The following is a 14513-nucleotide window of genomic DNA, read 5'->3' as shown; positions in this document are numbered from 1 at the left end:
TTTTTTTTTTTTTTTTTTTTTTTGTTTTGTTTTGTTTTGTTTTGTTTAAATTTAATTTTTACTTTTTTTTCCCAGAAGTAAGGAAACAGATATTTGTATCTTCTTGGGATTGGAAATACATAGGCATGGAAGCAACTCAGCCTAAATGATTTAGTTCAGAGACTTCAGAACAAATTTTCATGAGCCTTTTCATAACCACTTTCTGAATAATTTTCAAGTAATTCAAGCTAGGTTGTAAATGTAGTCAGAGCAGCACAAAACAGCTTCATCATGCCAGCTGACCTGTTGCACTGAGTATAGATACTTCAAGACACAATCTGCATGACTGCCTCTTGAAGGACGGGTATCTGATTACCATTCCCCTCAGTTAACGGATATTTTTTACCAAAAGAGCCCATAAAAAAAAACTTTATCCATCAAAGAGGAAAATTAAAACAAAACAAAACCGAATCAGCATTTATCTAAGTATTAGCATCCCAATCAATTGCTCTGTTTGTGTTAGAGACCTGCACTGCGTGAACAGAAAACACATCTGCTTTGTTTTGGTGAAGGTAGGTGTCGGTGAGCAACAGAATCAGCAAGACAGGTGAAAAGCCATGGGATATGCACTCCTGGACATCTGTTTTCACAAGCACCTCAAGCATAAACACTATGCAGGGATTTGGGCTGGATCACTTAGCCAGTGGCTGATAAACTTTTCCTGAGACCATCTCTGCAATCCACCTACATGCTTGCAACGCACGGACCTTATCTGAGGCTTGGCAAAGAATACACAACAACAAAACAACATGTGCTACATACGTTAGAATATTATGAAGTTAATCAAATATATACCAAGTAATTTTTTCACAACTGAAACACAGTGGGCAATCTGGAAACCTTCATCTATTTCACAAGCTTTGCATGACACGAATCCCTAACGCTAGGTTTTTCCTACTCTTCCTGACAGGATTTAAAACAAATGGCAAGGATTCAGATCATTTTTATTACACCAAACTAGTGATGGTGAAGGGTGGTATTTAAAAAGTCATGGGAATATCATCCAGTTATCTCAAATTGACTATTATTTTAAAAGAACAAAGTCTGAAGCACACGTTATGTTCTTTTCATGGCTCTTGTGTTCAACATTTTTTCACAGCATTTTATTATTTTCATGTGATTTACTAATAACTTGTGTTTTAGCTTTGACTTTTAAGAATAGGATTTGAGGAAATTATCACTTAATTTTGAAATTTCAGGCAGCCACTGGCTACATTTGCAGACTGGAAGATATTAATAACAACAGTCCAGTATTTTCTTTGGAATTTGCACATTAAACAGTTTCCTTTCTTCCTTCTGTGCTGTATAGCGTCTGCATGAATGTGGTTTATTTAAAAAAAAAATCCAATCTCATTTGCCGAGTTGCAAAGCCAAACAATTTAACCTAAATCAAATGGCTGTCTGGAAGAAAAAACATATTTTCTTTCTTCCAATTTATTAGGATAAAGTTGCCAGATTCCAAATCCATATATACCTCAGAAATAAGTGGAAAATTTTATATGAGAATATTGTTTTGATAAGTGGTTTGTTTACAGCCATATATACACAGATGGACATGTATGTATAAAATGTTATACATCTATCAGCTTTGCCTCTAAGTAGTTCTTTCCTATTTAAAAATGTGAAAAATTGATATAAATCATAGCAGAATTTAAAAGAAGTCAATCTTCTTCCTAGCTACAGACATTGCTAATAAGGCTATATTGTGAAAATATGGAAGAAAACCTAAGTCGAGCAGTATCCTAACTCAGCAACACACTGCATTGTTTCAGCATTGTTCTAACTAAAAGATAAACTTACACCATGCTTAGAAATTATGCTGTCAGTTAAATCTTATGATTTGTGACCAGTACTCATTTGTTAATAAAATGAGGGAATGCAAACAGCTCTCAGTGCCCTGAGCCTATACAACTAAACCAGTTTCCTTTAGTTGCATACAGTGACAAAGATTTTGGATGCAAAAAGATTTCCTTAGGAGTGGTTTTAAAAAGAGAGCTGGGAGTGTGAGTGAAAAGGTAGACACTGCCGCACACTTGGTGGTGAATTAATGTCAGAGTGAGAAAAGGTGCATGGATGATGCTGAATCCCAGTACCTGGCTTTGACCTGCCTACTGGTCTCTTCCTCCCCCTCATCCTCAGTATTGGGTTCTGTGACTGGCTGTTCTTCTTCCTCTTCTTCATACTCCTCCTCCTCTCTGAGGTCACACCAAGGAAAGAGGCATGCAGTGGTATGGAAAGAGAAAAGTTGGAAGACAAAATGACATGAGTCCCCAGAAAGATAAATGCAATGAGGTTAGAAATGGAAAGAAAACGTTGAGAGGAGTAGTTGTGGCACTAGTCAAACAGTCATCTAAACTTCATGCTAAGTACATGTTGCCATGAGGGCAGCAGTAACGCAGTAATTTTTATCCTCTCCCCCATTTACGTTTTTTTTTTTTCTTATTAAAAGAAAAATAGCTTTTTTTTTTTTTTTTTTTTTCCTAACCTGGCTTTCCATTTGCTATCTACACATGCATTAATGGAAATTTTTCAACAGCACAATACCACTGTTAGACTCAGTAGCTAAGATGTATCCGGCTTAAAGGACAGTATACACTGTGTTGACATTGAACAACTGGAACTGCATATTACACCTTAAAATTAACACAGACAAAATGTTTTGGTTAAGCAGCCAATAGCTCAGCTACAGAAAAGAGCAGGGTGAACCATTAAGTTAGAAATAACAGAGAGACCAAATCAGTTCAGGACTATTTGCACACAGCAATACTTAAGTTACTGAATGCCAGTAAATGAATTATATCAGTAAAGAATCATTAGTATGGCCAAACCAGGCTTTGGTTCAGCCCTCAGTCTGGCAGAGAAGAATTTTAAGTCACGCATAAAGCCTCCATAACCTACAAACCACATAAGTAATAATAAAACTATATTAAACAAAACAAAAGACTGCATTTTCTGCCTCATATCCTTCCCATTTATACGTTTTCTTCCACAGATGAACAGACCCACAGAAGATTTAGAAAATATTCTCTCTTTGGACTTCTTTTGCATTTGCAGCTGATCCAGTTCTCCATTTGATTTAAACAATGAATACCACTAGTTTATGTCCCATGCAAAGAATAAAGCATATGAACAGTAATAAAGTTTGTAAGAAACTCATACATTTCTTGCATTTTCCTGAAAGCTGGTTTTCTTTAATTGTAAAGGCATGCTTTGTGATTTTTTTTTCCCATCTAGAATTGGTATGGTTACATGTTACAAGGATAAGGAATATTTACAATGTGAGATCACAAACTCATCATGACACCGCAAAGGATGAATCCAAATTTTGTTGCATTTGTATAGAGTTAGTCTTATAACAATCAGGAAAATGGCAGTACTTGGAACTTCTTCCAGTACTCTGGCAAAAATCTATAAAGTGTTTTTAACAGTTCCTAAGGTATTGCAACATCATAACCACGTTGTAGAAGATCACAGTATGTATTCATATTTAAAGGAAGAAAAAGATACCAGAGAGGACCCATACTGTCCGTTCTCTTTACTATCAAGTAGATCAACGCTAGCTTTGCTATTTTCTCCTGTGAAGAGTAAAATGTCTGGATTTGCCAGTCCTACAAGCAATCATATTTGGGAAATAACTCACAAAGCTCAGTGGGTTCACAGCTTTCTGATAACAGCACAATGAATCCTACAATGTTGATAATGTGGCTACTAAAAATATGAACAAAATCTGTCCTGTGACGACTCTGTTTTAAGTTCCCGTCAAGTTTCCCAGATTGACGTAAAATTCCTCACTCTCCTCACTCATCTCAAAATGCCCAAAATCATAATTGAAATATTTATTAGAAACATTGGAGCTCCTAATTTTGAAAGGTCCTTATTCTTTCTTCAGAGTTGAAAGCTATTAAGGACAGGAACATAAATACACTAAAATCTTGTACAGAGCAAGTTGAACTGGGGACCATCAATGTTATATTTACAATAAACTGAAGAAGAACAGGAAAGGAAAAATATACCCAGAATTAAAGAGAGCTGGTGCACACTATAAGACCACTTCAGAGCACTAGATCATTAGTATTTTTCTAGAGACTTTGTCATCCTGTTTCTGTATCTTGTTTACAAGCTTGAACTTATGATCTAAATCTTGATATTACATCTTTTATTTACCATCAGTGACAGCTGCTCCCTACCCCACCATTCAAAGTTGTTTTTTTTTTTTGTTTTTTTTTTTTTTAAATCAGAACTTATCAGATAAGGATATTAATTGGTACCTAAAGCCCCAAATCTACTTTTACCACGCAGTCTATTTCCCCAGAACCTGCTGAAGTCTGCAGCTCAATTAGGACATACAATTCCATTTTAGGAACCTGTTTTTGAGAATGTTGAGCTTCTGTGTAAAAAGTTTACAACTTACTAGAGATCTATCTAGTAAACACAGCAGGTTAGCAGAAATCAATTAAAATACAGCACTTGGGGTTTCTAATTCCTTTGCAAAGCATCTTTCTAATCCATTAATGGGAAAATCTAATCCTTGTTCAACTTTCTTAACTGCAAACACAAAAACACTCCAAATTAAGCGTATATATAATAGCCTTTATAAAATTTGGATATATAGGCTGTTAGAAAACATACACAGCATCTTACCTTAGAAGAGAAGCTAGTTTTCTGAAGGGGAAAAAAAAAAAGCCCTGAAAAGCAAGCTGCTTAAAGACTCACAATGGAAATGCTCCTGTCAAACCCAGTTGAATTGGTCAGCAGTTCAGAAGATAAACCTGGAAACTGAACTACAGTATTTCAGTTCTCAAGGCTACCAATTACATATTTTCCATAACCACTAGCATTTCTTTAAAAACATATTTAAGATATAACTAACTCTTCAGAATGTATGTAAGAAAGCCATTTTACAGGACTTGAGCCTTTTACATACGCCCTTCGCTCAGATAAGCTGTGCAGCCATATGCCAAAGACTAAGGGATTAGCAAGAAATATTTTCACCTTTAAGTCAATCACAAGAACTTAAAACTCTTCTCAGAGAGAACATCTGAGGGCCTGTTTTGGTTCAAGTCTGTCTGAAATTGTCTACAAGAAATAGTACTTCAACTAGGGGATGATATGAGCTACATGGAGCTGTTGGAAATGTGCAGGCTCTGACCTCCTTCATGATTCTTCACAATTGTTCATAATGTGACTTGAAGGAAATACTTCTGTCTGCTGTGATGTTTATCTGCAGTTTCATCTGAAGAAGTCAAAAATCAAGAGCCCTGCTTCTCAGACATCACGACTTTCTGTACTCCAAAGGAGCCAACCAACTGTAACAGCCTTTCCATTTGAACATTACTTGAAAATATCATGTTTCAAATAAACTTTACATGCACAGCTCTGTGTAGCACGCTTTTTATTATAGACTATAATCAGACATTAAACACACCCCTAATGTGTACTGTTTCAAAGTTGAATATTTTATTGGAAGTTTATCTATTATAGATTATTGCACATATTATTCCCATAATTGCAGCCAGATAATTCTTCTGTCAGGCCAAGGATTTCCAGAAGTCTCCTTGACTTCTTAGTAAGCAGAACTTTTGACTAGAAAACTTTCTTCCTCTGCTAATGTTAACTCTTTGTTCATGACAATTAGCTGGGGAAGTCAGAGGAACGAGCTGATTTTTTGTGTTTCTGCAGTACAGGCGGCCAGTGGTATGCACAGACATGGTCATACTCGCTAGCGGAAGGAAGTTTGATCAAGGGAAATTTACACAATGAAAATATGTGTGCAAGCTCAGTCACAAGACCTGGTGAATTAAGCATAGTTCATTCAACAAAGGCAAAAATGATAGTTGTTTGCCAGTATTTTGCTAAGTAAATTATTCCCAAAAGACAGAAAAGAAAAAAATCCACCTGAATATTTATTGAACAGGAAAACACTACCAAAAGACAGATGACATTCCTGTAAAGAAAAGAATGTCAAACTGAGGGATGCTCAAACAGAACAGCAGACAGATTTGGGAACTCATCTGGGCGCATAAGTATTCTGTGTTCATTTTTTTGTGTGAAATGAAAAAGAGATGGTATGGAAAAACACTTTCTCTCCCACATACAAATGCAAGTGCTGTGTCAGTGCAATAATAGAATTAAATGAAGAAAAATGATTCATAGGGAGGTTTTCAGTTGAGCTACATTGCAGTAACGAGCACATTTTTCAGTAGCACAGAGCAATTTATCCTGTTCCAACTCAAGGCAAATATTTTTCCTGAGACAGCGATGAAGGGCTTCAGCTAATGCTGAAGGACCCAATATATTCAGCTAATGTTAAGGCTGTTATTGGATTATTTCAGTTCTGTGACAACTGTACCAGATTAGAAATGCTTAAACAAAAGCTTTGCAGCAGTGAAAACAGATTTAACAGTCATTTACTATGTTTATTTTCATCTTCAAATGGATTGCTGCTACAGGTTGTCAGCCCCACCAAACAAACAAAAACCCCAAATCCCACAAATCTTTATAAATTGTATCATCAGCCACGGCAACTAACAAACATCTACTAGTTTGAATGTGGCTGAACAAAGCATTTATAGCCCTTCAAAATACATGTTCAAAAAGACTATTAAAGTGCAGTTTATGGATGAAGAATCATTGAGACATCAAAATGAAATCTAAGCAAAGACTTTCAAACTAATGAATTAGTATTTTCTTCCAATCAAATTTGTCCTGTTGATTTTAAATAGTTGCCTGAAGTTATGCACAGGTATAAATGCTAATGAACGCAGACTGATGAAAGGAGACGATAATCTAGGGACCAATCTGCAAGTTATCAGAAGGTGGGGGCAAGGTGCACGAGATGCTCGACATCTTACCTAACACACAGACACTTAACCATCCTGACATGTACTTCTTTTTCACAAAAATACAAATGAGTACCTTCCATTGTGAAATATGATTTTCAAAATCTATGAACCGATGTGTCTGCCATGTACTTGAGCAATGTATACAAGATCACCTAGTCAATTACTAGTTACCCCGTACCAGAGATCCCCTCTAGTCTCCCCCATAAAACATTTCTTTATAGTTGATGAATGCAGCCTGAAGACACTCAAACTTTGGTTGTTCTAACTTGCAGTCTTTCAATCTTTTTATTTTAATTCCTAAAACAAAGACATAGCCAATAGAAAAAAAGGAAAGGGTAAGACTGTGCTGAAGGAAAAGAAACAAAGCCAGAAAAGAAACATGAGCACAAAAACATATTCTACTATGCTTGGTATCAGTGGAAACTTTTAAAATAAAATATATGCTTTAAATCATTTTAATTCAGTGTGGAAGAATTTGACCACTAATACTTGAATAGAGAACAAAACGAAAAAGGATGGTCTTGCCATATTTAGAGGACTAACTTTTTGGTCTGCACATACAATGCGTATATATAACTTAAAAAATGAGATAACAGCACATTAAAAAGAAATCTTACTATGGTATATGATTCCAGTTCATGTAGGGCTCATTTAACCTTTGCTAAAGTCTTATTAAATATTTCCTTCAAAATTTTTCAGGTCATTAGACAAGGATGTTAGTGTACTTCTGAGCCTTTTTAGACCACCCATATTGAAATTGTCAAGAAAGGAACACTGTACTTCAGTGAAGAAAAGGCCTTTAAGTTATGAAGTGACCCAGAAAATAAAGGACTGGGGAATTGTAGAGGTACTGGCCATTATTCCCACACTCCCTGAAAATCGCCCAATATGCAGTTAATTGTTAATTAGGAATTTTCTCTCTCTCTTTCTCTTTGTAATTAAGTCAAACACTTTTCAGTTTGGCTTCTTTAAATTACTTGCATTTAAACTTTCACTGCCTTTTAGAGAAGCTGCTACTAACTAGGAATAGAGGCCACCCTTAGCTAAGGAAAAGTGACCATTAGCCATTTTACAATATTATTATAAGATAAAAATTGTACAGCTGAACTCAGTAGTACGGTTTCTCTTTCACGTCCCTCCCACTTCAAACCTCTGATCCACATTACCTCTTGAACAGAACTTGGAAAACTGCTTCTCTGAACTCCCTACAGGTGAACAAACAGAAAATGAAAAAACATTTCATCAAAGAAAAGTCTTCGTAAGTCACAGTGGATGCCATTTTATTTTCTTTTGCAATTGCTTGCCACTGTCCTCAATTTATGAGTGGAATTCTACTTTCACTGGTTAGACAGCACAATTCACAGATAAATTCTTAAGTCCTCGTAAAACAAACAAATGCTTTGGTACACTTCTGCTGCTTCTTCCTTTCTTGTATGCTAGCTGACGGAACACAGACAAGTGGTCTTTAACGAAAGCTGAAAGCAATGATAACTGAAGTCTGTAATTTCTTGTTTTGTAAGAAACAAATACTTTCCTCCTCCACCAAAACTGAAAGAAATCACCTATTAAGCCCCCAGATCCCATTCCACTCTTCCACTTGACAGATCACTGCAATTTGTGCAACTACATGACGATGAAAACACATGAAATGGTATGGAAAACAAATTACTAGAAAAGCCTAAAATCTGGCAATTTGCATGGAAAAAAAACTCATATGCATAATTATAGTGGTTAAAAGGGAACTTCTCTTAGTATTTCTGCCCTAAATAAAGAACTGTGGAAATCACAAGTAATGTACAGTACGTATGTTCTCCATGCCTTCATATTATGCTGCTCTTTATCTTTAGATTCCTGTTATTTTCTTATTCCCAAAATGTGCTCAGTAAGAACTTTTCACACCTAAAAACGTAGGTAATGCCTTCACACTTTATTCATTGCTGGAGTTTGTTTATATAGGACATATCAAAGCAGAGCAGGACAACAAAGTCTTGCTTAAGATACTGACAAGGCTGCGCAAAGACTTCAAGACTCACAGCTCTCTGATCACCAAACAGCACTGCTGTTTTTATATCTGTATGAGTAGCAAAGGTAAAGAAACAAAATCCTGATGAAGAGAGGTTTTAGAAGCAATAAACACTGAAACATATACAGGAAGGGAGAAGAAGTAGTGTTTTCAGAGCTTGGAACTGCATATTGGTTGACGCCTTGAGGTCACTGTTACTGCCCCTTACTTCAAAGGGAGGATTTCTGGAAATGGAATCCAGCCAAATCGTTGTCTTTTTTTCTTCCCATCACATCGTATGTGTAAAATACTTCCCTGGCATTAGAGAGTCATGTTTACAAAAACTAGGAACATGCTGGGGAGGTAAACTCTCTGAAACACGTATGCCAGTCAGTCAGACATTACTATGGACATCCACAAATATAGATTCAAATCTTGATTCAGCATTACATTTTCTCAGGTAGTTTCTTGAAGCTAAATGTGCAGTGAAAAAAAAAGACTTAAGTTATGCTGCACTTGCACTAGTCATGCAGATAATCTCACTTAAGTTTCAGTGTTTTTTCATTACTCTTTAAATTCAAACTGGAAATATCTACCATTGCTTCTACAACAAAATCCAGCACTGCAAACTGAATTCTGTACATAATTGTGTACCTGAATGAGAGAAGTGTGGCCTCCCTTTCTCAAACTCAAAACTAGCACTGCCTTAACAGAATAGTTTTTTGTATGCTGTTGTTGTCAAAGGCTGATAAAGGTCAGAATCATAGAATCATAGAATCACTCAAGTTGGAAAAGACCTTAAAGATCATCGAGTCCAACCGTAACCTAACCATACTACTCTAACTAACAACCCTCTGCTAAATCATGTCCCTGAGCACCACATCCAAATGGTTTTTAAACACATCCAGGGATGGTGAGTCAACCACCTCCCAAGGGAGCCTATTCCAGTGCTTAACAACCCTTTCTGTAAAGAAGTTTTTCCTATAATCAACCTAAATTTAGCCTGGCACAACTTGAGGCCATTTCCCCTTGTCTTCTCACCTGTCACCAGTGAGAAGAGACCAACCCCACTCTCACTGCAATCACCTTTCAGATATTTGAAGAGAGCAGTAAGTTCTCCCCTCAGATTCCTTTTCCCCAGAGTGGACATCCCCATTCCTTCAGTCTCTCCTCATAGGGCATATTCTCCAAGCCCTTCATAAGCCTTGCCCTTCTTTGGACCTGCTCCAGCACCTCAACGTCCTTTCTGTCAGATGCTGTGAGCAGATGCTATCTTACCAGTCTTTTCAATCTGATGCATAAATCATACAATCATAGAATCACAGAATGGCCTGGGTTGAAAAGTACCACAACGATCATCACGTTTCAATCCCCCTGCTATGTGCAGGGTCGCCAACCAGCAGACCAGGCTGCCCAGAGCCACATCCAGCCTGGCCTTGAATGCCTCCAGGGATGGGGCATCCACAGCCTCCTTGGGCAACCTGTTCCAGTGTGTCACCACCCTCTGAGTGAAAAACTTCTTCCTAATATATAACCTAAACCTCCCCTGGATTAGTTTAAATCATTCCCCCTTGTCCTATCACTATTCACTCGTGAACAGTCGTATCCTCTCCTGTTTATGCACACCCATCAAGTGTTAGAAGGCCACAATGAGGTCTGTCCAGAGACTTCTCCAAGCTAAACAAGCCCAGATCCCTCAGCCTTTCCTCATAGGAGAGGTGCTCCAGCCCTATATCCAAAATCATTGCTTTACAAACCATTTCCATTTTACCTTGTACTAATTAAAAATGTGAAAAAGTTAACATATCTATCATAACTAATGATTTGTCATCCTATTTCAAAGCCACTGCTAGTGCTAGGTAGCTCAGATTATACACATGTATGTATGTATTAGAGAGATGCTTAGCCTATCCATTCCCATGACTGCATTTTCATCCTGGGGATGCCTTCTTTGTCTAGATTTGTGCCTCAGTTGCTCAAATATCAAAAAACAGGAATTAAAGACAAGTGTCTAAGAAAACATACATTTGCTTCCTTTAATTAAATCAATAAAAATATTCTTTTAATTTCCCTTCTGGGCCTTTAATATCTTCATCAGAACCCAAGTCCTCCATTAAAGGGTAACACAGAGTCTTCCTACTTTGCTATATCATATAAATCTGTATTTCTGATAGACAACTGTAAGACTGACTGTAAGAAATGTAGTATTTACATATTCTTAAAACACACACACACACACACAGAAAACTTACTAATCCCTATACTCAGAACTTTAACTCACAGTCATCTGTATTTATGTGATCAAACATTTGACACTGTGAAGCAGAGTCACTAGAACTTGAAACTTCATGACAAAAACTAGAATTCTGCCACGGTAAATGTTACAGAAAATAAGAAATTAGCCATGGTTTGCATTGTTGGAAGACAGAAAATTACTTAAAAACAAGTAAGAAGTCTCAGCTGAATTTTGGACAAACTACCCCTGCAGGCCTGGCTTTATATCAAGCAAATTAAATAATCAGTTAACAGGACATAATAGTCAAACAAAGATCTGAGTAGTTGGTTAAAAACTGCAGGAATCCAAAGCTGAGCAGTAAAAATGTTTTAGCTCAGCTATATTCATTGTTTTCTGGCAAAACCAAAATAACGTCAAGATCTTTTCCTGAATTTTAGCAATCTTAACACATCAGAAGCATGTACTTTCTGACAAACGGATCTCAGCAAAGTTTTTCTTTGTTCAGACAAGAATTTCCCAATTTTCTCTGGGAATGTAAAGGGTGTGAAAGCCTTGAGCTCAGTGTGCACTGTGCAACGGTGCCATGTCCCAGAAATATTCTGGAAATTTTGGAGTTCCTTGCACTACTCTATGTTCAGAGGAAGAGTCATTACAGCCTTCCAGACAAGACCCTAACACTGCTACCAGCAAACCTGGTCTTCCTAAGGCCAAATTTTTTCCAATTGAAAATCTGGAAGCCTCAGGTGGACCCACACATTTGCTCTTTCTTACACCTTTTTAGCCTTTTAGGTCTAAACAAAGGCAGCTTGTAAAGTAGTTACCGGTGCCCTATCAGGGTGCAGGCTCCACTCTGATGAGTTAAGATGGCAGTCAGATATTCTGCATGTTAGGTTCCAAACATACCAATACCAATATGAAAGTCCTACCAGAAGATTGGTAACCTTCAGAGAAATATGTATAGTGAGCAGTTCTGGTAATTTTTTTTTCAGTTTTTTGATGATGTAAAATGAATCAAAACTATGTGGAAAAAAAAAGAAAAAAAGAAAAAAAAGAAGCAGAAAGTGTGGCAGAATGTGGTGAATACCTAATCCTAGCTATTTGCAACTTCATAAACCACAGAGTCTTTGAATATAACAAATTCCACACAACTTTGAGAGCTATTCACTCAAATTCTTCTAAGAGCTCTCATGGTAAATCTCATAGAAGCTGGCTCAGGTGGCTGACTCAGCTCACATGGGACACCAAGGAAGAGAGACAGAGATGGTCTCTGTGCAGTTAGAAGGGAAATGCACAGCAAAACGAGAAGAAGCTGGCTCATTAAAAAAAAAAAACTGGAATAAAGAATTGTTTCTGGTTTGTATGTATGCTTTAGTAAAGCACATGTTCCATAAAGACAGCACTGAGCAGTTCCAAACTACCTGTTTTCTACTCTCTTTAAGCCAGACGCAGTGAGACTGAAAGAGAGAAATTCACATTTTAAGACTTCTACCCAGAAGTCACTGCATATAATAAAACCAGCAATCTAGTCTAAATTCCATGGCACTCCTAACACATGCATTGCGTGGTTGGAAAAAGCTAGCTGTGCTTTAAAAACAAAACACCCTCACACAAAACAAACACAAACAAATTTGTTTAAAACTCTACCACTTAAGTAACAGAATGCTAGACCACAGATTGAGAGAACTGAATTTGAACTGGGACAGAAAACCTTAGGAGGTACCCTCAGCAAAGCAGTTAAAGTGCCATGTTCTAAGAGGACAGATATTCAGATATTCCCCCCAGGCCTGTTGGTGCCCTATGTCATCACAGTAAAAGAAAGGAGTTTTGAGGAAAGCAAACCTACTGGTGAAGCATATGAAGTATGTTGTAGCAGCTACACATCACTAAAACAACCTCCAGCCATTGTTATTTAAGTAGTTGTTATCGACTTATTTATTTACTCTGTAACAGACACATTAGGCTGAGTTTCACTCTCCATGAAAATGATTTTAACACAAAGCAGATTTGGGCTTTTATTTTATTTTATTTTTTGAACCACAAGCCAAAAATCAATGTATTTACTTTAGCAGAAGCTTTCCAAATGGATAAGAAAGGCCTGCAAGTTTTTGTCTTGCTTGCCCTTAGCATTTACGGTCAACTTTTCCCAACTCAAAACCCGAAGTCTGCTCTCTGGCGTAAATCAGAGCAACTCCATTCATTTCAGACAACTTTTCTGGATAGAGAGCATTGTAAGAACAGAATTTGGCCAGTACTGTCCTTTTTGTTTTACCGGCACCATGGGTTTTTCTCTTTTTTGGAAGACTTATCGGTTGACACAAAGCAGATGACTGTGGACAACCTGTTTGATGTGGTAAACAAAAGCAAAGTAACTGCCAAACCAGCCAACACAGCTAGAAAGAAATGAAACATGAACACTGTGGGAACGAGAATCCAAGGAGGATCTTGAACCTTCTCCTGATTTTGGTAGCAAAGTCCAAAAATAACTGAGTATATTGTCTAAAACAGCATAGAAGTATGACTTTAATCTCTAATTAAGACCAAAAGAAGTAATTCCACTGAACTTGATGGTGTTAATCCACAGTAAAAACAGACACTGAAATCTGCAATCACACAGACAGTTTAGAAGCAACACAATAACATTTTCACAAATTTTATAATCTTTTTACCAGTTTCCTACTGGTAAAGAAAATGTAGTGAATGAGTAGAGAGACTGAAACCCCTTTTGAAGAAACTATTTCTATAAATACTGTGCTGCAAAACCATACTGCAAACTTTTTTCCTTCCTTGAGAGAGACTCTACTCATGAACCAAAAGAAAGTCAATGGCAAAAGACGGAACTTTCCTGCATGAACAAATTGTACTTACAGTTGTTGAAGGCAATAAATAATTTTATCTATTTTTACATATTTATCTGTATAACACCAGTGATGGAAGCACAAGGGGCACAACAGTATTTCTTCTGAAAGAATCATAAGGCATCATAAAATTTTAAAATTTCATTATAAGTTGTAGTAAGGCCTAAACATATGATGTTCCATTAAAATCCTTTAAATCGATAAAAATATTGCTTCACAGACCAGGTGCTCAAGTTTGAAAACTTAATTCTAATAGGAACACCACAGAAATAAAAATGTCTTTCAACTTAGGGTTAATTCAAACTTTAGAAATGTGCAAAAAATTTGAATGAGTCACTTCATTTCATTTCTGTTTCTTTTTTTTTTGTTCCACATTAGCTATCAGGTATAGAGACTGCTTCATTTACCAACACTATTTCAATGAAAGTTGAGAGATTCAGTGACATACGGTAAAGAACAAAGGCTGGTTTTACTTTTCCTACCACAGTTATGGATTTGGCTAGGCAAAAAGATGAAAAATGTGAAGGACAGAAACAGTT

General features: G+C 36.8%; 1 protein-coding gene across 5 annotated transcripts in view; it reads right to left on the bottom strand.

Annotated features, from left to right (window-relative positions):
* Positions 1-14513, bottom strand: part of FHOD3 (formin homology 2 domain containing 3) — a 359344-nt gene that overhangs the window by 89256 nt on the left and 255575 nt on the right. For 4 of the 5 annotated variants that reach the window (XM_042868620.1, XM_042868617.1, XM_042868618.1 and 1 more), the window contains exon 11: positions 2133-2234. In XM_042868620.1, coding sequence (XP_042724554.1) covers positions 2133-2234 — 102 coding nt within the window. The remainder of the gene's footprint in view (positions 1-2132; positions 2235-14513) is intronic. The other variant, XM_042868621.1, reaches the window with a different exon arrangement.

The sequence above is a fragment of the Lagopus leucura genome, unplaced genomic scaffold, assembly GCF_019238085.1.
Source record: "Lagopus leucura isolate 7727_CA_CO unplaced genomic scaffold, USGS_WTPT01 Super-Scaffold_100002, whole genome shotgun sequence".
In the NCBI taxonomy this organism is placed as follows: Eukaryota; Metazoa; Chordata; class Aves; order Galliformes; family Phasianidae; genus Lagopus; species Lagopus leucura.
Note: the sequence above shows the minus strand (reverse complement) of the source record. Positions and strands in the feature narration are given on the sequence as shown.